The sequence below is a fragment of the Harmonia axyridis genome, chromosome 2 (assembly GCF_914767665.1).
Source record: "Harmonia axyridis chromosome 2, icHarAxyr1.1, whole genome shotgun sequence".
In the NCBI taxonomy this organism is placed as follows: Eukaryota; Metazoa; Arthropoda; class Insecta; order Coleoptera; family Coccinellidae; genus Harmonia; species Harmonia axyridis.
In genome coordinates, this window is record NC_059502.1 from 48,578,350 (window position 1) to 48,603,908 (window position 25,559).

The window sequence follows — 25,559 nt, forward strand, 5'->3', positions numbered from 1 at the left end:
TGAATATTCTTTGGATAACTTTATAATTGTGAGTAAACCGTTTGAGTGGGACTGTAACGATAGCTCAGTCAATTCAGAAATTTAGAAAAATTATAAGAAAAAACAAAAGATTCGCTGGAAGCACTCGAACCTACCTTTGTTGAGATGAACTCCAGAATGGTGAGTTGGTACTATCCTGGTATCTATTTGCCTAACCGCCCATCTAAAATATACATATTTTAAAGAAAAGAAAACAGTATTCAGCAATATTTTATTAATGCTGTCGTAATGGACACAACTTCACAATAGGGCGTTCATCACACTTTGGCTGGTACGAACAGTAGCTACACGAGCTATCCCATCTGAACCTGGATGCAGATTCTCAACTCGCGCCACTCGCCAGCGTAAAGGAGAAATAGGTCGATCCTGGTTTTAACATGTAAGTTGAAGGTTTATCCCATTTTTTACGTTGTTGAAGCGTATGCAGATATTCGTTATGCCAGCATTTCCAAAAATCAGCATGAAGCCGAGAGAGTAATTGCCATCTAGACAATCTATTAATTTTTAGATGGGATAAATCATCGTTTGGTAGCGCTGTCAGTGGCGCAAGAGTCAAAATTTGTCCTGGCGTTAAAGCTAGGTTGACATGGATCACAGCTGTGGTTCAAGAATACATGGAAAACGACCCGTGTCAACGGAAGAGTCGAGCGAATATTCACGAAATGAACGATTTATCCTAGTTGACACGGGTAGTGAAGCACAAGCGAGGTTAGTTATGTGCGGAGATCGACTCGTGTCAACGGAGGAGTTGTGAAACTATTCTCGAAACGGACGGTTTCGAAGGCGGCGCGAACGTAAAATGGGATATCAAACATGTTACATAATTAATGTGTTTCGTGGTCTTTGAGCGACCATAGTGGAAGAAGACAAGGGTTATTTTCAATTTTTTTTTACTGAATTGTGCTGTACTAGGTTTGTGATACTTTGTAACATTTTTTTTTTGTTACATATGACTTTGAAAATATTTCCCAAAATATGTTTATTGGGTTTCAACGGATGAAATGAATTTTTAGTACATGTACTAAATATCACAAAATTCAATTAAAAGTCAGGCCAGCTCCTATGTCATAAATTTTTTGAGTTTCACAGGAATACTCAAAAATTAGAAAAAAAAACTCATCCCAGCACATCTGTATTTCGATTTTGTGCTGCACTTATGGGAAGTTGTGCCCCTGACATAAAAAAAATTGAAGAAAGTTAGTTGTGCACTTTCGTTTTTCTTCGATCAAAATTACTACAGATACTTTTGCTACATTTGTGCAGTTGCCTTGTTCTGATCAGATTTTCAGAAACAACTCTCTACTTTTCTTGTACATGTCCGATTCCATTCCATTTGCGAGATATAACTAAAAATTACATTTTTTTTATGCATTTCCAACAACCCATATATTAGAGCGGCGGTTAACAAAATCCGCATTGCTATGATGGTTTCCAACCTTCGATAGGAGATGGAACTAGAAGAAGAAGAACAACCCATATCTTTTCAACCGAGCCGATTCGGAAGAAATGGTAAGGGAAAAAAGTATTTCCTTTGACGTCAGGAATTGCGATCTGCAAATTTCGAATTTAATTCTACTGATAAGTTTATCGCATAATGAAATTCCACTCATAAGGCAATGTTTATTGATCACCCTGTATGACAGTGCCAATTATGATTTTTGAATTTTCTCTATGAATTAATTATTTGAGGTTACGAATTCGAGATAAAATCATAAAGCACATACAGGGTGATCCAATATTTCCGAAAATAGAAAAAGTCCGGATCTGATTTGTTCGCGATTTCAGAAATATTGAAGGAAGGCGATAGTAGAGTGACTACTCTTCAGAATTTGAAATTATTTGGTCGATTAGTTAAAGAGTTATTGAACTATGAATTTTCAATTATAAGGTTAACATCACCCTGTATATAGCAAACGGCGATCTTGATACGAGTCTTTCATGATGACCTTTATCTATGCATCCATTTGTCTCATTCTTCCCGGGATACCCTGTATATAACCTTACTATATAAAGCAATTCTCAGACAAAAATTTTTGTGAAAATATTAACGGCAAGAGAAAACGAAAAAGGGAGATTCCTTGGATGAAAAAAGTCCTGAAAATAGAGCCACAAACGTTTTGATTGATTGATCAACAAAAATCACATGTTCAGAATGAGATTTAATTCGGTCATAAACAACAGGCAGGAATACCGACAATGTTAATTCCCATCAAAAAGGAGCCGCATCATAGTCATAAATATCTAGATTTACGCTGAAAGTCATTAGGACTAGTCGGTATCCCTTTGTGCCGACGAAGAAACAACATAAATTTGCCAAATAGGTTCTGGAGATACGAAAATACGTCATTCCGTTCCCGTGAAAAAGAACGTGAAATCATCGAGGGGCGTGCACTACCTATGTCAACCTAGCTTGAGGCATTTGGATCACTGGTCGCGAATTTAGAACTGCTTCGATCTGCGTCAGAACGATATAAAGTTCTTCATAAGTTAGTTTTTGTTCACCTATCGCTCTCATTAGGTGAGGGTAAACCGACTTAATTTGGGCCTACCAGAGATCTCCGAATTGAGGTGTAGAGTTATGAAGCTCCATATAATTGCAATAATAATGATACTAATAATATAGTTCACATTTGCTTTAAAACTGCCGGGAAATACATCGAGGAATTCGCAGATCTTACAGATCAGATAGTTCGAAGATACATTGATTCCAACATTTAACGACGTCAGAAGTAGGGGTCTGGTCCCATTGTAAACCCTGAATGCAAAGAACTTGTATGAGATGCTTCAGGAAGAAAGTAAAAGGTGTTGAAAAAACCCAGAGGATCATAATTTCGAGCAAGTTGCGATAATATGCTACGTTTCGTGTAAATGGAATCTATCTACATATGCTGTCACAAAATAAGTATGTTGCTCTTCACTCTGTACTAGCTATATGTATTATTTCATATAGTTAGATCAGAGTCATAGTTTTTGACATAAGTTTTTTGGAAGTAGTTTGTCAATTCAATTGTGAAGAATAATTGTCGAATAAAAGTTTAAATTGAACACAACTAAAGACATTATTTGATAAAAAGACGAAGTAACATTGGTCCTTCGAGCGGATAACAAGTCCTTTGGTGAAGAAACAGTTCCAGAGGAGTTTTGAGACATGCCAAATACAAGAAAGACTGCAGGTACCCATAGTAGACTAAACCCCAGTTATAGTGGCCACCTGCTTTTGGATTGTTAAGACGACATTCAGTCAGTGTCATGTCGAACAAATCAGAAATTGTTCAGAGCCAAAATATAGATGAAATTCAGACAAATCATATAATGGACAAACGAGAGGAAGTGAACAAGGTGAACTCAAGCCAGAAAGACAAGCAGAGTCGATGCCTAGAACCCAAAGACGTCGGTAATGATTTACCAAAAACTTCATCTGTTCTTTCTATGAAATCCAATCTTTCAAAATCAGATAGTGTTTCCCTTCGTAAAAAAAGACATGCCGTTGAAGTCGAGAAGATCAGACAAGCGATCGAAATGAAGAAGCTAGAAAATCAGCTAAAAATCTTAGAACTAGAAAATGAAGTTCGAGAGACTGAAATTGAAGAACTTCAAGGAGACCGATCTCAGGATGCCAGAGGCTGAAAACCATTCTTTAGAGAAGACAAGAAAATGGATAAATGATTTGCATTCGCCCTCCAAAGATGAAATCCAGCCATAAGAAGGAAATGAAGAAATATCTGAAATCAGACAATTATGCAATACCATCAGTGAAGCCATAAAGTCTGTTGCTAGTGCTCCAAAGCAAAATAGATTTGCAGCAAGGCAAGTTGTGGACAAAGATTTCTGTATTTTTGACGGCAATTCCGAAGAATGGCCAACATTCATTTCACACTTCATGCGTATTTCAAAATTATGCGAATATTCTTCAGAAGAAATGATGATAAAACTGCAAAAATGTTTAAGAGGTGAAGCCAAGCTTGCAGTATCAGGAATGATGACCTCCCCAGACAACATTGATTTAGTTTTGAGGACACTCGAAATGAGATTTGGTAGACCTGACCAAATCATCGAGGGGCTCATCACGAAGGTGAGAAATCTTTCACCAATTAGAGAAAACAACATGGACACTTTGATTCACCTCTCCAATCATGTTTGCTGTCTCGTGGCTACTATCAAATCATTGGACCATTTTGAACACCTCCAAAATCCGCAAATACTACGAGAATTGGTTCAGAAACTACCTTATTCGTTGAAACTCCAATGGGGAGAAGAAATTATGCGAAAAAGGGAAACGACAAATCTGAACGACTTTTCCATCTGGATTAATGAGAAGGCAACTGCAGCGTGTTTTGTCAATAATTCAAAGAGTTTCAAGATAGAAACAAAACCAAAACTTCAGTTCTCTTCAAAACGACAAGAAACTACTTTGATTTCGACAGATATAAAAAATCATGACGAGAAATGTAAATATTGTGCAGAAAAAGGACACAAAATAGAGAATTGTTCGAAAATGTCCTCTGACGACGTTGATACAAGATGGGCGGTTATTACAAAACAGAAACTGTGTTTTTTATGTCTCCGACGTAATCACCAGACCATGAAATGCAGAGCAAGACGACAGTGTAACATCAATGGTTGTAAGCGTTCCCATCATCAGCTGCTTCATAAAGATACCCAAAGATCAATCGAAGATACTGATACCCATTCAACCCAGACAGAATTTAAAAACAATGAGAACGTGCCTGCAGTTGGACATGGAGAAGGCAATGTTTTGTTGAGGATGGTGAAAGTGAAGTTGTATGGAAACAACACTGTTTTCGAGACCGTAGCTCTATGTGATGAAGCTTCTTCTGTGACTCTCGTAGACAAGTCAATAGCTAACAGATTGGGACTGAATGGCACACCTCAACCGCTTTGCATCCAATGGACTAACAATTTAGCCTCTCGCCATGAAGATTCAAGTTGTTTAAATATTGAGATATCGGGAGTATTCGACGGAGCTAAGATTTTCAATATGAAAAATGTCAGAACAGTACAAAATTTAGCTCTCCCCATTCAAGAGATCCGAAAATCCGATTGGGAAAGGTATTCTTATTTGTCAGGAATTCCCTTTTCACGAAATAGGAGAACGTCCTATGATTTTATTGGGTCAAGACAATGTACGCCTCACTGTAGCCAGAAAAGTTATTCAAAGCACCGACAATCTTCCCATTGCGACAAAAACCAATCTGGGTTGGATACTTCACGAAGGAAACTGTATCAGACAAGAAAAACAGGTATATTCCTTCCACATCTGCAGTTCTGGAATGTCCGACGATTCACTCCATGAAATGGTGAAACAATCTTTTACCACAGATGCCTTTGGAGTAGTTCCAATGAAAACGAACGTGAATAAAGCAGAAAAGAGGGCTATGGAGATAATGAGAAATACAATCAGACGTGTAGGAAACAGATTCGAGATAGGGCTGCTGTGGAAGGAAGAGAACATCCATCTCCCAGAGAGCAAAACAATTGCCATTCAGCGACTGAGATGCGTGGAGAAACAAATACAGAAGGATAGGGAATTTGGGAAGCGATACTCTGAGAAAATAACAAGCTACGTCGAGAAAGGATATGCAAGGAAGTTGACTTCTGCAGAATCCAATGAAGAAGGTCCTCGATGTTGGTATTTGCCGCATTTCGGAGTAATTAACCCCAATAAGCCAAAGAAACTTCGTTTAGTCTTTGATGCCGCCTTAAAATCGAACGGAACCAGTCTGAATGATAATTTACTATCTGGCCCCTGGAGGTATTGATTAAATTTCGACAAAGGAAAATTGGATTCTGCAGTGATGTCAGAGAAATGTTCCATCAAGTTATGGTAAGTAAGGAAGACCAAAGCTCCCAGAGGTTTTTATGGCGAGATGGGACGATAGTACAGACGAGGACCTATATCACACGTGGAAACTTTGGCAAAGCGATTTGAGACAAATAGAAAACATTTCCATCCCAAGATGTTATTCTGTGAATATTCCTGAAGCCAATAAGATAGAACTGCACGTCTTTTGCGACGCTAGCAAGAAAGCATACGCAGTAGCATCCTATCAACGAGTTTTGACTAAAGACGAAATAGATGTAACTCTTGTTATGGCCCGAGCGAGAGTAGCTCCAACAAAACCCATTTCTATTCCACGTTTGGAGTTGCAGGCTGCGGTGATGGGAAGCAGGCTCGCAAAAACAATCAAGGACACTTTGGAGATAAAAATTGACGAAGTATTTTTATGGTCAGACTCTACTACGGTACTTTGTTGGATCAAAGGTGATGGAAGCAAATTGGGACAGTTCGAAAGTCACCGCATCGAAGAGATCCAAGAATTAACAAACATCAACAACTGGAATTGGATTCCCTCAAAGTTGAATTCGGCCGATATTGCCACCAGAACCTACAACAAAGACGACGGCAATAAGACGACCTACGCGAGTTGGTTTAAAGGTCCTGATTTCTTGTATGAATTGGACAAAACCTTATGGCCCAAGAAGAATATTATGAATTTGAGAGATCTTTCATATGAACAATGAAGTAGATATTCTTCTGGACAGACTGAGAAGAAGCAACAGAGTTTTTCTTGGGCAGTTGGAAGTTTCCGAGATTCAAAAATCTGAAACCCTTTGGATCAAACGGTGCCAGCAGGAGAGTTTTGGGAAAGACATAAGATGTATAGCCAAAGGAAAACCATTGTCAAGTAAAAGTCGTCTGAAAAACCTCTCACCAATCCTTGACGAAAGAGGATTATTGCTCCTGAGTGGACGGACAAATCTAGCTCCTGAGATGTCAACTTCTGCCAATCAACCCATAATACTCCCCACAAAGCACCAATTCACGCGACTACTCCTCCAAAATTATCATGAAAATTTCGCTCACCAAGGAGTGGAAGCCGTTTTAAACGATGTAAGGCAACGCTTCTGGATAATTGATGGAAGAAGTGCGGTGGAGTCGGCGTTCAAGAGATGTCAGAAATGCAGAATCACCAAATCAAAACCAATTATTCCAAAAATGGGACAGCTTCCTGTAGCACGTTTGACACCAAATATCAGACCATTCACGTTCACAGGAATGGACTATTTTGGACCGTTATTGGTTTCCATAGGACGACGAAGAGAGAAGAGATGGGGTGTGATTTTTACCTGCCTCACTATAAGAGCTATCCACCTCGAGGTAGCGCATTCACTCACCACAGATTCAGAAATTTTAGCTATTCGGAGAATGATAGCTAGAAGAGGACAGCCGAAAGAGATATATTCCGACAATGGAACGAATTTTCGGGGTGCAGCAGAAGAGCTGAAGAGAGCACTCGGAGATATTGACCAGGCAAGAATCACTGACACCTTCACACAGGAAGGTATCGACTGGAAATTTTTGGCACCAGTGTCACCACATATGGGTGGTGTCTGGGAACGCATGGTGCAGTCCTTGAAAAAAGCATTCTACACCATTTTGAATGGACAAGTTCTTAAAGATGAACTTATGCTGACAATATTTGCCGGGTGTGAAAATATCATAAATACGAGACCATTAACAAAAAATTCAACAGACCCAAATGATTTAGAGTTTCTGACCCCAAATCATTTTTTACTAGGATCATCTAATTATATTACTGATTTTTCAAAAATGAAAGACTTCAGGAAAGAGTGGGCCAAATCAAAGAAAATAGTCGATTGTTTTTGGAAACGGTGGACCAAAGAATACCTGCCTAGTTTAACTAAAAGAACAAAATGGAATAATGACGAAAAGCAGCTGAATATCAATGACATAGTCATCATTGTTGAAGAAAATTGTCCAAGAAAACAGTGGAAGTTAGGAAGAGTAGAGACACTTTATCCAGGCCCTGATGGACGAGTTCGAGTAGTGAGTGTCAGAACTAGTAACGGAGTATTCAAGCGCCCGGCTGCAAAGTTGTGCAGAATCGAGATGGAAGATAGCTAGAGTGAGAGAAGCTGAAACTTCTTCACGGAGGGGAGAAAATGTTGCTCTTCACTCTGTACTAGCTATATGTATTATTTCATATAGTTAGATCAGAGTCAGTGTTTTTGACATAAGTTTTTTGGAAGTAGTTTGTCAATTCAATTGTGAAGAATAATTGTCGAATAAAAGTTCAAATTGAACACAACTAAAGACATTATTTGATAAAAAGACGACGTAACAAAGTACGTGTGTATATTTGCTCCTAAAGAAATCGCTAGAAATCAAAGAAAAAGTCGAAATTCAACAACGGAAAAGTGTTATGAGTGCCTTATTTGGGGGTTGGTTGAAAAGGACTGATTTAATATACATCGGGACGTTTGAAATACCATCAGTTATTACAAATTAATATCAGACAAGTCATACGAGAAGTGAGGCGACAAATTAATAAAGAGTTCCACACAGTTGAGGAAAGTTAGTGGTGAGATGTCTCAAGTAGCCCAGGAAGAAATTACAAAGTGCCAATTGTTAAATGAAATAATAAATAGCAGAAAAGAACTGAAAAATACTATAACGGCATCCGAAACTAGACTGATATTGGAAATTCAAAGCCTGAAGAATAGGCTGAACAACTTGGAGAAAGAAAATAAACAACTAAAGGAACAATAAGAAACTGACAGGCGCAACCAGAATGAAAACAACCTTGTTATATTTGGGCTGAAAAAAAAAGAGTGAGGAAATAACCTCAACACTGGTTTGCGAGGAACTAGCCCGGCTGTTGGAAATTAAATTGGAGGAAACGGATGTAAACGGCATTTATCCTCTAGGAAAAACTGAAAATTGCCCAGTAGAGGTTGAGCTCATTTCTTATCTTTAAAATAAACAAAATTTTAAAAATACAATAAAGATGGAAGATACAAGTATATCCATAGCAAACGACCTTACTCTGGTGCAACGCGCAGAAATAAAAAGTTTTGAACAAATTCCTTAAGAACGCCAGACAACAAGGGCAAGAAGCATACATAAGGGGCAACAAATTAATTATTGAGAGGAATATATATACGTTGGAAAAATTGACACGCATAGAAGACGAGGTCAAATCAAATAGTGCTCCCCATACACCTTACAGAGAAGAAAAGCACAGTTCATGTAAAGAGGAGAGCTGTTGTTTCACAGAGGAAGACGGCTCGACTTGCAAAATCACCATAAAATTTGAGAAAACCATTAAAGACACTACTCCAAGGTTGGTTCCTCACAGGAAGAAGCCTCTTCTGAGTAAACAATCATCAAAGGGCGATGCCGTTAAAGTTATGAAACTTCGAAAAGTATATTATGCAACATGTGGAGAAAGTCCTTTTCTTGCTTGTGTGTTTGCACAAATTTCCACACCCGCGAGGAAACTTGGACTTTCCCCACTTGTTGCACAATATACTATTCTCCACATGTTGCACACTATACTTTTCCTACAACTGCACAAATTTCAATAATTCAAGTAATGCACTTGATTCAAACCAAAATGGCTTTCGTTCACAGTATGTGTTAATTTTTTGCGTTTCCATAGAAACAATTCAAAAGCCCAATTTCATTGGTCTGCCAAGCCGGGTGTGGGCAAAGTGCCGTGAGAAATAATATTTCCCACAGTATGAGCAATACATTGTTTTGAAATTGAGTAAGCTATGAAGAATACATTACTTTCATAGCAGTTGTAGAAAAAATGGATTATTAATTTTGACAGAACTAGAATATATGAAATAATAAATCAGTAAAATTTTTGAGTTGCTCGATTGTTGACAGAAATAAAAATGGATTGACACTTACCCGGACTTTGACACTGAGAAATAGATTAACTTTGACATGATATGATCTTCGACTTTTATTTTTTGTAAGCTTGTGTCCATTGTTAAAAAAATGATTAAACACTGTTTAAGGAGTTATATTGTAAGAAAATGTATTATTCTGTGGCTGCTTTTAAAAAAATTATGTTATGTTTTAGCATTGTGCCCAGTTAATATCCAATATTTAACTATATAGTTAAATATTGGATATTAATTGTATAGTATATTAAAGTTTGTTCAATGTAATATTTTTCTTGAATAAACTCTATTATTTTTATTATTATTTAAGACGTTGAAAAGGAAAAGGTATCACTATTGGGATTTCAGCAAAGACCTAGAATTTTCATGAATTCACCAGCGGTAAATGAAAATGACTGCATTAACTGGTATTCCATTGGAATTTCTTCGAGAAGCTTGGGCTCATTACTCGCCCACTTACGCAGTTCAAAGCTACCTTTATTAAAAAGGGGAATAAGATCATCTCTGAGATCGATGGCCTTTTGAAGATCATCAGAGCCTGAAACAATATCATCGATGTATATATCCTAGTTGAAGATTTTAGAAGCTATAGGACAGTTATCTTCCTTATCTTACTCAAAGTACGAAGCGGCGAAGAGCCAGAAAAGGAGCTGAACTCAACCCATAAGTAACAGTGTTCAACTCATAATACTTTTCGGAGGGCAAATATCTCCAGAGAATTTGGTAATACATTTGTCGTATATCGGCAGTGAAGACGAACTTATGCGAACGAAATCGGAGAAGAATAGTTCCAATATCTTTCTGCAGTTTTTGACCTGTAAGAAGGCAATCATTCAAAGAGGAGTGACCAGCAACCTCTGCTGAAGCATCAAACTCAAACACAACTCTTAGTTTAGAGGAAGTGCTGTCGGGTATGAGAACGCAATGATGTGGCATAAAACATTACAATATGTTAAATAGACTTTGTGAATGAGATGTGAATTTTATTGTAACAAAATCACTAATGACCCAGGTGTCGAAGCGAAAATTTATAAATAAATAAATAATCTTTCATGAAATCATTATACAGGGTGTCCCGGGAAGAATGCGACAAACGAATACCATGAATTAAGGTCATCATGGAGGACCCGTATCAATCGCCTGAGTGCCTTCGTTTGGGATATACAGGGTGATGTTCATCTTATAAGTGAAATTTCACTGTTGAATAACTCTTCAACTAATCAACAGAATAATTTCAAATTTTGAAGTTTTATCACCCTTTACTACCGCCTTTCTTTAATATTTCTGAATTCGATTAAATCAGATCCGGACTAGGAAAATTTCAGACTTTTCCTATTTTCGTGAATATTGGATCACCCTATACATGAACATAATGATTTTTTCCGTTTTAGTAACCACAAATAAATAATTCATTATGAAAATTCTAAATCTCTACTTGGCACGGTCATACAGGGTGATCAATTTGCATTCCCTTATGAGTGAAAATTTTTTAGTTCAATAACTCTTCAATAAATCCACCGAATAATTTCAAGTTTTTTCACATTTAACTATTATGGCTTCCTTCAATTATTCTGAAATCAAAAAAATCAGGTCCGGACTAGAAAAATTTTAGACTTTTCCTATTTTGGATCACCCTGTAAGTCAATATCATAATTTTTTCCGTTTTTGTTACCAAAAAGAATGAATTCATGAACAAAATTCTCAAACTCTGCTTGCCACTGTCATACAGGGTGACCAATAAACATTCCCTTATGAAAGAAATTTCATAGTTCGATAAATCTTACCGGGCATTACAAAAATTAATTGTGATGCCTTTTTTGATTATATTAATTTTCTCTTGAAATCCGGTAGATCGTATTAAGCTTAGAACCTAAAAATTAGAAATTAAGGATTAGTTTGAAAATAGGTACATGCATTGGTTGTCTTCGAACATCATGCACGAATCTGAGAATTTTGGAAATACAATATTCATGAATTATAAGCTTATTATGCGAAATCTCTTTATATATATTTAGTGTTTTTTCTTATGTTTGTATATGTTAAAGGCTTTTAGGAAACAAATATTATTATTAAAAATAAAGGTTTATTTTACGAAGTACATAATTGTATCTCAGCGAAGAAATCTTTCATCCATGTTTAAATAATAGATTATAAAATTCCTTTTACTCTCTTCTAATTGGTTTTCTGATTGATGATACATATTTTCGATGTCTACAAAATTTCTAACTTTTTCATTAAGTGGTTCATCAACAATATCCTCAGGATTATCTCCTTTCAACTCTTTCAAGATGAACACATTATGTATATCCTGATATCACGAGGAGACAAATTAGATCTAGTCTGGCCGTCTCCAATAATTTCAATCGACGGAATTGCTTTTTTTCTTTTCACAAAACACATTCAAAAATTCTTCGATACCAGCTCCGTTAGCTCCGTCATCGTTCGGCAAATCAAGAACGCACCTATTGGTCCGTGGTCACGTGACCTATCAATCGCTTACACCGCACGCTCCGCACCGGTGAGGATTTGCCGAACGCAGTAATAGATGTCAAAACATCTGTATGTGCAGACATTCACTCTCACATTTCAAAGTTTCACTACACTACATGTGATTCAAGAGTCTTAGGCATTGAAACCATTATTTCGTTGAAAAAGCGTTAGTAAACTCAGCGCAAATCTATAATTCAGCTTATTAAGCTGGTACAGCGCTGTCACCGCATTCAACAGCGCTGACTTTCCGAACTCGCCCCATATTATTAGAGATAGCTTATTATCTTTATACAAATAAGCGATGACTTTACCAAAAGATCCTCTATTAGGTCATTGCCCTTTATAAATTTCTTGATTCTTAGTTTGTAAACGTTGTTTGACTCGAAGAGGCACATTTAAAAAAAGAAGAAGAAACTGCGATTATTATTATCTGTGATTATTATCTTAAAAATGACAAATGTCGAAATGTCTTTCACATGATAAATTATAAAGAAAAATATGAATATAACAATTTAAAATCATTCAAATCGCTATTATTCCGCACAATTAACATGTTAAATAATCATGATAATATTGATACACCAAAGGCAAATCTACCAAATTTTTTCAGAAAAGGTAGGAATCCATATTCCGGTGCTGCACCTCTGAAACCTTCTGTAATAATAACAAAGAATAAATGGGCTTCGTTTGAACAAAATTCACTGATTCATTTTTCCTACAATATTTCAAAGATTCTAAAAAAAGTAAATATTTGGACATTAAATTAGTAACAAGTGAATACTAAAATATATAATTTTTCCTAAAAAATGTATACCATGTTTTGGGATAACCATTATATTTTAGAAATTTAGTCCTAGTGTTCACTCAATTATAATCAGATTGTCTTTCTTATTCTATATTTACAGGTTTCAAAACTTCTTGTAAATCGTATTTTTCCTTTATAGAAGATCTTAGTCTCAAACATTTAGTTTTCATGTTTTCAGATGTGACAAAATCCTTGTTCTCCTTTCTGAGATATGAGTTGACAATGGATTACCAGCTGGAACATGATGAAGAAAGATATTCCGCTAAAAGGGAAAAAGTTTATTCTTTCATGAAAATTCCTTTGGAAATTGAACGTTACATGCTTTATGGCTTCTTGCAATGTACAGATTCATTTTTATTTATATGCGCCTTTCTCCCTATTCGAGTAGCTGTTGCTTCATGGTCACTTATGATAAAACCTTTCTGTAAATGTTTTGGTTTGGAAAAAAGTAGAAAGTTAACACCAGCCAATGTCTGTGATATTCTTAGAGCGCTTATTCTGATTGTTTGTAGTATGGTTATGTGTTTGATTGATCCTAATGTATTATATCATCTGATCAAGAGTCAATCAACAATCAAGTTATATCTTTTTTATAACATGTTGGAAGTTGGGGATAGATTATTTTCATCAATAGGTCAAGATGCTATAGATGCTTTATTTTGGACTGCTACAGAACCTAAGAGAAGGAAAAGGGAGCATTTGGGGATCATTGCTCATCTATTTTTTGCAATGGTTTACGTTATTTTACATAGTATTCTCGTACTGCTACAAGCAACAACCTTGAATGTTGCTATTAATTCTAGCAATAAAGTTCTCTTAACAATTATGATGTCCAACAATTTTGTTGAATTGAAAGGTAGCGTTTTCAAAAAATTTGACAAGAATAATCTTTTTCAATTGTCCTGTAGTGATATTAGGGAACGATTCCACTTGTGTTTTCTTCTGTTCATTGTGGTAATGCAAACAATGAAAGAATATTCTTGGAAGACAGAACATTTTTGGTTACTACTTCCAGATTGTGTGGTAGTAATAGTAGTAGAATTTTTTGTCGATTGGCTGAAGCATGCTTTCATCACTAAATTTAATGATTTGAGCTTAGATATTTATAGGGATTATACAACAAGCTTGGCGTATGATTTAGCACAAACAAGACAAAATCATGCTTTCACAGACTGCTGTGATTTAGTAGCTAGAAGAATGGGATTTATACCTTTACCATTAGGAGTTGTTTTGATCAGGATAATGATAGCAACAACAACAATAGAAAATTGGTATAAGATTTTTATATGCTCTCTGATTTATATAATAATAATTCAGCTTAAAATACTGACCAGTATTCTGGTTATGGGAAGAGCCTGTGATTTAATAACTCAGCATAAACATGATAAAGCATTGTTGATGTCTCCAATCAATATTAAATTACTAACTAGCAAAGAATCAATTAGAGACACTACCAAAGAACTTCCAACTAGTCCAGTTCATGTATTATATCAGAAAGAAAATATTGATAACATTAGTGGTTCTGAAAATCTTAAAGATAAACAACTAATGCCAAATGATCTAGGCAGTGCAGCAATCTTTGCAAATAGCACTGTTGATTTGAGAAATGCTACATTGAATGAAGAAGTGCTGAAAGCAGACATGGAAAATATAGATATGGAGGAAACCGAAGGTGATATTACAAGAAGTTTTCCTAATATAACTGCGGATTTTGAAGATGTTAGTAATGGTTTGAAGAGAGCAGAGTCTGAGCCAGCTCTCAACTCTTGTAATACAGAAGAAGATGAAACCGAACCCACAAAAATTAAATGAAGATTTGAAATAAAGGTTTATTCTGGAAATTTTCGTTTTCATTTTCCAGGGAATAATTGAATTTTGACTTTGGCTTGCCAATTTTATGAAGAACTGTATTGATAGAAAATAAGCTAAGATGACTGTTAATTCTTGAGGTAATTAAGGAAGGTATATGTTACATGGAAGATTTCTTAACAGGTTAGATCTGTTTTCAACTGGAACATTTTTTAAAAGGATCATAATATCATTGGTTAAAAGGATGATGATATTATAGTATAGGGAATACTCAGTAGAACAACCTAATGGCTTTTGCGTTTTTAATATAGTAAACCGCAGTGCGCAGTGGCGTCAACGCCAAGCGTGGTCTCGTTTTTGTTTGGTAAAGCCTAAATATGGCGGTTTGAAAAAAAACCGCCACATTCACCGTTTACCTGAATTTTTGGAATTTATTCAAAATGTAAGACCCATTTTATTAAGTCGCTGTAGTATTCTTCAGCTGAATAAATTTTTCCTTTATACAATCAAATACTATCAGGAGTTCAGGGCATTGTGTAGATCACGAAACTATCTACTTATCTATGCACCAGCGTTGCCAACCCAAAATCTTGAGATTACCGTATCAGGGACGAGAAATTAGAGAGTTATTGCAACGCACAAATAAGCGATCTTTTATTAAAGGATCCTGTAATAAAGGATCCTCTATCGTGGACGTTAAAAGTGAACTATTGCAAGGTGCTTTTAACGAAAGTCAGTAAAGTGACAGATCTTTAAATTTGACATATTTATATTTTGTCACCTTTATTTTGTATTCTGATCTGATAAATAAAATAATTCATTTGGTAAAAGTTCAAAATCGAAAATGAAAGAACAAATAGCGTTAGCAATTTTAGCTGGGAATTGATTTTTCATAATAGATACAGTTGGTGTAGAAAATATATCAAAACCAATTCAAACAAATCGACTAGTTGAATTGGAAAATTTTTACTACAATTACTTACATTATCGAAATTTATTTTTATAACTGCAATCTTCATTGTGGAAAATCATGGACACTTCTAAGATAATTTGAATGCACATAAGTGGCTTTATAGAAATAGTTATCAGCTATATGTACAGGTAAGCTATTAGCTGAATTGAACTTAAATTATTATATATCATATTACCTTAATTCGTTTTTAGTCTACCAATTCGTAATATGGGAGGAGCCGTACCAAACTACTGGGGTTTTATCGATGGAACTATTAGAGAAATTTGTTGACGAAGTATCATCACTATGTAAAATATCAGTCTACTTTATGTACCTGTTTGAATGGAAGTCAATCAAGTATTTCTTTTTATGTGAAACCACCAGTATTGGAAGATTATTCTGTTTAACAGAATTATGTTATGTATTTTTGTACTTTTTCCTACAATAATTTTGAAAAAAGTGTACTTAACGTATAATTTTATAATAACATTACTGATAATTAATTTGGTTCTGCATTGTGATTTGCTTTTTTTTATGCTATGTTGATCCAATATAGGTATAAAAAAGTACTTAGGTAACAAGTTTATTATTTTTCTTTCAAAACAATCCCATTGGTGTGTCCGTATTACAGAATGAATTATTTATATTCAATATAAAAAAAATAATATTCAGTATGCAGAAGCATTCTATAACAATACTACATTATACATATAGGTAAATTCTTATTTCTAATAAAATTCAGGATTTATCAGTATTATTTTTAATTCTTTTAGTAGGTTCAGATTAAATATTTTTCGTTGAGAATCGTATAAGTTCTTGAAAAATTCGTTATTAAGAGCAAATTTTTTTTCTCGAATGAAATGGTTCCCACAGATGCCCAAAATCAAGAAATAAAATGCAAATTTCTCAAAAAGTTTACTTCATTACTTTGTTTACCTAAACAGCTACAAATATTTATAGGTTAGTTCTTGCTGAATAACGACGGCATAAACAGATATCTGTCAAAATAAAAGATCCTTAAATAAAAGTTGGTCGCCTGTATTTAAATAAAGTAAGGGAGGCCTGTATTTTAGATTTAGACAATCCTTAATATCTGACTCAATGCGCATGCGTACATGTCAAAATAAGAGATCCTGTAATAAAAGATCGCTTATTTGTGTGTTGCAATAACTCTCTATTACCGTATTTGGGACACTTTTACCGTACACAGAAGTACATAGAGAAAGAGATAAACAATTCTTTCTATTCTATGGCCATACCTAACCTACAAATTGTAATTTAAACTTGTCAAAATTTAACTAAGCCCTAAATAGAATCGAGACAACAGGATGTATCTAAAATGAACTATATATATATATGTGTGATGATCAGGTATATTTATTCTACAAAAAATTTATATTTCAACCGTCTATGACAAATTAATCTTCATCAACTTCAATACTAGAACTGGAAGAATACGTATCCATTTTGTTCATTCTTGCAAACATATTCTGAGTAGGTGTAAAATCTACGCAGTTACCATCTTTTTTCACACACTGAGATGTTAATAAACAACCATTGATTGTATTAGTTATTAACTTATTTCTTGATTTTGTTTTAACCAAGTTTATTTTTCTGAAGACTCTTTCGCATTCAGCATTTGTTTTTCAGAATCGCGTATTTATCAATTAATATGCGAGAAATTAATATTGTTAAATATTGAAATGATATTTCAAAAGCCACTATTACAATGAGCTCAAAAAAAGTCATCAACACGAATCTACGCTTCAACGGTTCAAGGTTCAACTCTAATTAAAAAAAAAATGCTTACGCGGCTTACGGGGAAAATCGCCTCATAGACAAATTATTATATTTGTGGAAACCCCCTAGAATTCTTGGTTCTCGGCAGGAATCTACTTATCAATATACGTTACAGATAAGCTTGCCGAGCATTTTTCTAGTTCTGGGTCTCGCTACGAGATGGCACTAGTTAATGAATTACATTTTTAAGGGTTTGTCTTGAATAGAATACATTGAGATGCATTAGAAAAATCGCAATTGAAATTACCGTATTTCGGCGTACGGTAGCCCATTCGGACCGTATACCGTATTTGGCATCAATTTACCGTACATGTACGGTAATTACCGTACGGTTGGCAACGCTGCTATGCACGAAACTGCTTGTTGTAATGTTTCAAAATGGAGGAGGGGATAGCAGTGACGTCATAAACATGGCCGCCAACTTTTTTTTTGTGAATTACAGCGAAACTAGGTATAAATTCTATTTGCTTTTGTATATTGTCGTTTCAAAACTTATTTTTATGTTCTTCAATTTAATCTCGAGCACCTAAAGCGTATCTGTTATGTTAAAAAAAATATTTGACAAAATATGTTTTTTTATAAAGCAATTTAAAAAATATTCTTGTTTTACTGAGAAACCGATCCTTAAACGGTAAATTTGTTCGATGTGAAAATTATGCAGAATCTTATTATTTATTTATAAATGTCAGCTTCATTATAATAGGAATTAAACCGATTGAGCCATGTCCAATTTTGTGGCGCAGAAACCTTGGTTTATTGTAATTATGTCACATATAAATCTAACCTATTCAGGTTGTTATTAGTGTAACCAGATTTAGTAGAAATCTACTTTTTTAGTAGATTTTTCGCATTTTCATGGAGTTTTTAGTAGGAAGAAATCCTTTGGTATATTTTAGTAGATTTTGGTAGTTTTAAAAAATATAACTGAGACGATTGGGAATATGGAAATTCGGATGTCTAGACTGTTTCTATGAATCAATTCATTGTTCATTCTCATTGAGGTTCTACGTGTTTCTAGAAGAACGTGCCTATTTAAACATAATAAAATCATAAAACTTCTTTGGTGGCTGTCGGCTGAGAATAAATACGAAGAATGATGGAATATCCGAAGGGTGCCTCATTGAAAACAGATGGTGTGTAAACTTCCGTTGAAAATATACCATTATCTCACATTTGGTATTCTATTTAGTGGAAAAAATATGTCTAATTGGAATTCCATCGACAAATTTGGGTGGCTGCATATTTCAGATTTCGAATGCCAAATGCAAGAGAATATTTTCGGCTATTAACCGCATCAAAACAAAAAATAGAAACAGATTTCTAAATGAAAATATAGCATTATTATAACATGCTAAAGAAGGACTCAAAGAGATAGGTGATTGTTGTCGTTTTCAACCTACAAAAAAAATGCTCGATTCGATGGATAGTGAAAATTTATATATGGATGTTAAAGACGATGATTTGATTGCAGATTGATACTGCTTTTTCAATTATTTTTTTTATGTTCAACTGTAGTATTTCATTTCTTTATTTAATGTTATTTTTATCCGAAAGATTTTAGTTTTTATTTCTATTTTATCCTTTTGTTTATTTAAATATATAAATTTGTTTGTTTATATTTGCTATTTTGATCCTATTTGTTTTTGTTCGTTTTTTTTCCTTTTTTTTTGTCGTTTAAATTTTGAAATAAAATCTTGTTTTATTTTCGAATCTGAACGCATCTGTACTGTATATCCTATTCATGAAGTAAAATTTAACCATAAGAGACAATTAGAATAAAGTGTATTCTGAATAATGTTAAAATCTAATGCAGCGCCATCTGTGAAATTTTGTCAAAAATATGTAAGTAGATTTTTAGTAGATTTCTGAACGGTGTTGATAGATTTTTTGTAGATTTCTGCGGCATGTTTAGTAGATTCACTATATTTCAATCTGGTCACGCTGGTTGCTATCCAAACGTGCTTTCTTCAACGGGTAAGAATGTGTTCGGGCCGATGTGTTGATAATAATAAATATAATAACAAATAACGAAACTGTTTGTTGTAATGTTTTTTTGAGGTGGAAGAGATAGTGGTGACGTCATCAAGATGGCCGTCGACGGTTTTCGTTCTTTGTTAATTACTTAGAACATTAATAATCTATCTACAATGTATATTCTAAGACTCATAGCAAGGGCTCGAAGCTCTAGTGCATAGACAAACTAATCTTAGAATTAGTTTATCTATGCTCTAGTGCGCCGAACCCCGGGGTGGCTGACTGGAAATATTTAGTATTCTGTGCTGGAAAACAGCTTAAAAGATTAGTTTGTCTATGGGCTAGGACCACAGACTAATCTGTGCTAGAACATTAATAATCTATATATATATATATATATATATATATATATATATATATATATATATATATATATATATATATATATATATATATATATATATATATATATATATAGAAAGTGTAATTTTCTTGGGTTTAGAGCACATTAAAATTCAAATATTTAAATATTTGAATTTTAATGTGCTCTAAACCCAAGAAAATTACACTTTCTATATATATATATATATATATATATATATTCTATGTATATATTCTAAGCATAGACTAGGGATGTGTGGTTCGTTCAATTTCGACGAACCGGGTCGAACCAGATCCATGGCTGAGACGACCCGGTTCAAAAGACCCGTTCAATTGACCCAATGGTTCTTTTCAGCTCAATAGATCAGATCGAATCATGTACGATTTGCGCATGATTCAAAGATCCGTAGATCTGGTTCTTTCGTTCTTTGTTTTTTTTCTTGGTAAAGAATGTTAAGTTGATATCAGCTTTCTTTCGGTATGTTTTTAATCGGATCGTGAATTTGTGATAATGATTTTTTGAGACATAATCATAAACATAAGGGAGATTATCCATTATCATAAAGTTATAAGTTACTGAGATGGCAGAATATAATTAATTGATATCTGGTTCATGTGATGATTATGGATCTTTCGAAAAAATTTCAAAATCTAATATATATTCCTCGTTCAAATTGATGATTTTGGAATATTTTAATGACTAATGAAGAAGTAGAAGTAAATCATGAATGTACTTTGTACAGAACACTAAATTCACGAGGTCTTGAATTATTAATTTTAACGAAAACTACCTAATGATCATTAACTGTATCTATTCCAATCAAATAAATACAGAAGATCTGAAATCCCTCAAACTGTTATTAACCCTAATTGATATATCTTGTTCCCGAAAAATATTCATTTACATCAACTTTACAAAGTTAGGTTTGAATATATAGTTAAAAAAATTCTCAAAAAATAATGAACAATATTTAAGACCATAACATTTTCAAGAAATAATAATTGGAGCATCTAAGAGAGTGCAATTACAGAGCCCAGTTTCTTTTACTACCTATCATCTTTCTTCAAAATTGGGTGCCAAGTGCCGAGCCGATGATTCATTTGCGAAATGGATGTATTTTATTACTACCATAATTAGGTTCCTTTGAGATCAGTCCAAACCGAAACCCATCTACCTAGGCTCGGAACCATTCTATAGATCTTTGGGTCCTAAAAGATCCTCAAATTGAATGAACTGAATGTGAAAGTTTGGCTCATTCGGATCGGTTCGAACGAACGAATCATTTTCAGAGAGACGACCCGATCGAACCATTCGATCTGAAGACCCGGGTCTTTTGATTCGTTCGTTTGTGAACGACACATCCCTAGCATAGACCTAATATATTAGGTCTATGATTCTAAGATAGAACGTCTTTAAGTCATGTCAAATTCTTTATAAATATTAAATTTTTCATCTAAATAAATTTTTCAGAGGAACTGTAAATGATTAAAAATGAATAGTATTAGTGAATCGTGTATTGATTTGAAGCGAGAATATGACGCTTGCTTCAACTCCTGGTTTTCGGAGAAATTTTTGAAAGGAAATTATGATGATTCGATGTGTTCCACACTCCTCAAAACATATCAACAGTGTGTTAAGGTTTGTATTCGAATTCGATTGAGTTATTTTGGTATACCGTTATTTTTATAGGTACTGAAACACTCAACAGAGTTTTTTTCAGAAAGCAATGAAAGAACACAATATTGATTTACTTGAAGTTCAAAGAGATTTTTTGGGTACTGAAAACGAACAAAATACTCCTGATAAATGAAGTTTATTATATTATTGAATTCCCATATTGAATAAAGAAGTTATATACTTACACATTCAGCTTGTTCCAAGAATATCTGCTGAAAATTCATCTGTCAAAAATAACTATTCAGTACTTTCAATGGTTTTATTTGAAATTATATACTGGAAGATATTAATTATTACCGTTCTAGAGAAATAAAACATTACTTGGATAAAATATATTGTGTTCCTCCTTTAAAATTTTCATCTCAACTCCTAGGCATCAGTGAACCCTCTTGAAAGTTGAGAGCCTGTATTAGTCAAGACAAGTTCTCATTTGTGTTTGGTTTCTGTGAAATACATATAGAATGCCAAAAGTGAAATGGAAAGAGACAAAGTTTTCCCCTATTCACTTCCACAAACAATGAAAGTCTAATTGAAAACAACCTTTGCAAATCTTCATCTTAAACACTATTATCGTAGCATTACTTGGTCTTTTGCAGAGCAAGAATTTTTATGGTAAAAAAAATTTATTCACATGAAAAAAAATTACCATAATTAAAAAAATTTTCAAGGCTTGTGCAAATTAATTAGTTGGTTGATTTATTTTTACTTACTGTAGTCAACAAGCTCTGTCTAATCAAACAGTTTTGAATCTTTTGAAAAATCTGGTTATATCATCAGATGCTATGCTATCGTGAGTCAAAGAAATATGTCCCCCCATCCAAAGAAAGATGAGAAGTGTTTAAATGTATGTCTTTGTTAAAACAAATGAGCCTATTTTAAGCACTCAAATTTTTCCAGAAATAGACATTTCAGATCGCAGAGATCTGAATTCTTAAGATTGAAAAGTATCCAAGAAATTTCCCCTGAAAATTGTATCAGGCAAATGAAATTATGAGAGAAGAAATTCTTCAAAGTAACATTCAAACTCATTGAACATTACAGTGATCTATATGGTTAAATTTAAATTGTCATCACAAAATAAAAATACATTAATTACATTGTACTTGTTTCCTACAAATTACAATTCAGAGAATCTAGATTGAACCATTTTGAACTACTTGTACCCCTCTTCCTTCAAAGTAATGTTGGCAAAAAGAATTGTTCAACTTGCTACATAGAAATTAATTTGGATCTCTGCTCCTTGCATAAGGTATCGACTCTATAGAATATTTTTGCCAGTACTGTATACAGGGTCTCATTTAAAAGTGTCCACCTTCAATAACTCAACAACGAATCAGAATTTGTGAAAACACTCAGACAGGTCGATTTTCAATGACAGGGGGACATGATCTGGGATACAAAGCTTGATTCTACTAACAACCCTCTGGAGAGGGTTGCAATCCCATCAGCAATTTGAATAGGAAAAGTGGGTAGTTTTGTAGCACAAATGTATGCATGGATTCAAATTTGTATGAACCTGCAGTTTGTGTCCTTATAAAGTGAATATTCACAAAGTTACAGGATGTTTTTTATGTAATTATGGTACCAATAAAACTAAATGAAACAGATATGTTCTAATTGATAGTATAATATATATTGAAAGAAAAATATTTTTACAAACAGTATAGCAGATTTAGACGACCTTAGAGCATGAATTGTGGCAGAATATCGTTACATTATTCCTGAAATGCAACAGCATGTGCGAAATAATTTTGGAGAACGATTGGACTTGCAATCTAATGGCAAGCACTTTGAGCATTTGGGGTAAATTTTTACTAATACTGTTTGTTAAAAGTATTTTTCTTTCGATATAAATTATGCGATCAATTAGAACATCTCTGTTTCATTTAGTTTTATCGGTACCATAATTCCATAAAAAACACCCTGTAACTTTGTGAATATTCACTTTATAGAATATAAACTGCAGGTTCATACAAATTTGAATCCATGCATACATTTGTGCGAAAAAACTACCCACTTTCCCTATTCAAATTCCTGATGTGGTTGCAACCTTCTCCAGGTAGTTGCTAGTGGAAACAAGCTTTGTATAACAAATCATGTCCCCCTGTAATCAAAAATCAACCTGTCTGTTTTCACAAATTATATATATATATATATATATATATATATAGCATCTTGTGATATAACCTTTGTATAAATAATTTTCAGTACAGATTTTTTAATTTTATTTTCAAAAATAAATTATGTAGTTCACTTCAACAAGAGACTCTCATGTGAGAATTTTTTCTCAAACCTTGATAAAAGTTCTTTATTACCAAATTATCACTTTGTATTAGTCACTCAAAAATTGTAATTGGACATAACTTTTCATGGAACACATTTGTTATATATTTTTAAATAAAAGAAATCATCGATTATTATCCTAGTAACATTTGAGCTTAACCTTTTTGATCATCTTTATTCTAATAATTGGTTTAGTTAGTTAGAGAAGAAATGAATATCTACAAATTTTTTTCCAACATGAAGATTTATTATTGGAAATATGTTTCTTCAATTCAAGACTATGAAAAATGGATGTTATGCAGAATTGAATGAATTTTTTTATAACACAAAGTAAACAACAATATTACATAATGAACTGTTTTATTATTTGCCTGAAACAAATTTTGACAAACTTTCTAATAGTCCAATGTATGCTGAATGTTCAAATTTGGTGCTGTATCCAGAAAGCTTTTCAACAAATTCATTGGAAATTCCTTTGTCCTCTAAATAGTTCAAAATGAGGTCATATAAATACTGAAAAGAAACAAAATGAGAATACAAAAAAGAAAAAAAAGTATTTGGAATTACCGAGTCAACAACTTCTCCAGACACAGCATATACATTTTCATTCCATTCTCCTTCATAAATGCTTATTTCATCAACTCCAAATATGTCATCTGAAAAATTCAAAATATTTATTTATCAATATATTATAATTGTTATTATTATTATAAGGTATTCATTGAAAAAAGGCATAAAAGACCCCTTTTATAAAAATTATTGTATTACACAAATACAATGACAAAAATTAACAATATGGTTTCATTTTTTCCAGTAAAATGAGAGGAAATGAGGTCTGTTATGAGTGCTCTAGAAAATTGAGAACTTAATGTAACAAAATTCATTTAAAATCTACAATAATCTTTTACACCTGTTTTTTTTTTTTATTTCAATGAATAACTAAATTGCATTATAATTGAAAAGAAATACAAGTGTTTTGAATATATATATATATATTTTTTTTTTTCAATCACCATATAGGGCAGGTAACTCCTAGTGCCGGGCATTTTTTTTTTTCCAAAGCGCTTCAGAGGGACGTTAAGAACTTTCTCAATATATATATATAAATATATACAGTGAACTCTCTTAACTTGAAATCCTCGAATTATGTTCAATCCCCTTGAAAATATCTGTTTAAGCCGAAAAAATGTCCATGCATAACTTACGGATATATTTTACCATTTTTACATCTAAATGTCGAAGACAGACAAAAATTACCTCTTTAACTCAAAGTAGATAATTCCAAACCCCGCCTCACAATTTGTGTTGGTGAATTGAGCGTATTTAATGATGCAATAATTGTATTATTTGTATTCCGTATTGTTGTATTCCGTAATTTTAATGAAGTATGTTTAAAGTTGTTAAAAAGAAATATTGTAATACATCAATTCATAAGTTCTTTTTTATTTATTGAATGAACTGAATAGTTGCTTTTCGTCATTGATTGATTGATTGTCAGTTTTTAATATATGAAATATTGAAATTGTTTTTACTGTTGAATAATTCTTCATATCCATTGCAACTCAAATATCTAACAATGGTTATGGGCCCAGAATAATCACAAGAAGAAA

At 33.6% G+C, this 25,559-nt stretch overlaps 2 protein-coding genes and 1 long non-coding RNA gene across 3 annotated transcripts; all 3 read left to right on the forward strand.

The window, feature by feature from the left end:
• Positions 1–3,092: 3,092 nt before the first annotated feature.
• On the forward strand, positions 3,093–3,917 carry LOC123672809. Its single transcript, XM_045607103.1, has 2 exons — positions 3,093–3,433; positions 3,494–3,917. The coding sequence occupies exons 1-2, from the start codon at positions 3,289–3,291 to the stop codon at positions 3,664–3,666; spliced, it is 318 nt and encodes a 105-aa protein (XP_045463059.1). The 5' UTR covers positions 3,093–3,288; the 3' UTR covers positions 3,667–3,917.
• An 8,784-nt stretch (positions 3,918–12,701) lies between these two features.
• LOC123672946 (protein TAPT1 homolog) lies at positions 12,702–14,913 on the forward strand. Its single transcript, XM_045607313.1, has 2 exons — positions 12,702–12,882; positions 13,251–14,913. The coding sequence occupies exons 1-2, from the start codon at positions 12,744–12,746 to the stop codon at positions 14,882–14,884; spliced, it is 1,773 nt and encodes a 590-aa protein (XP_045463269.1). The 5' UTR covers positions 12,702–12,743; the 3' UTR covers positions 14,885–14,913.
• A 1,007-nt stretch (positions 14,914–15,920) lies between these two features.
• Positions 15,921–16,388, forward strand: LOC123672947. Its single transcript, XR_006746392.1, has 2 exons — positions 15,921–15,982; positions 16,046–16,388. It is a non-coding gene; the product is annotated as an uncharacterized LOC123672947 (long non-coding RNA).
• The last annotated feature ends 9,171 nt before the right edge of the window (positions 16,389–25,559 follow it).

Excerpts from the sequence above, each read along its gene's own strand:
- LOC123672946 (XM_045607313.1), top strand. The coding sequence starts at position 12,744 with ATGATAAATTATAAAGAAAAATATGAATATAACAATTTAAAATCATTC. Across the intron at positions 12,883-13,250 it reads ACCAAATTTTTTCAGAAAAG|ATGTGACAAAATCCTTGTTC; the intron begins GTAGGAATCCAT and ends TCATGTTTTCAG.
- LOC123672809 (XM_045607103.1), top strand. The coding sequence starts at position 3,289 with ATGTCGAACAAATCAGAAATTGTTCAGAGCCAAAATATAGATGAAATT. Across the intron at positions 3,434-3,493 it reads CCTAGAACCCAAAGACGTCG|ATAGTGTTTCCCTTCGTAAA; the intron begins GTAATGATTTAC and ends TTTCAAAATCAG.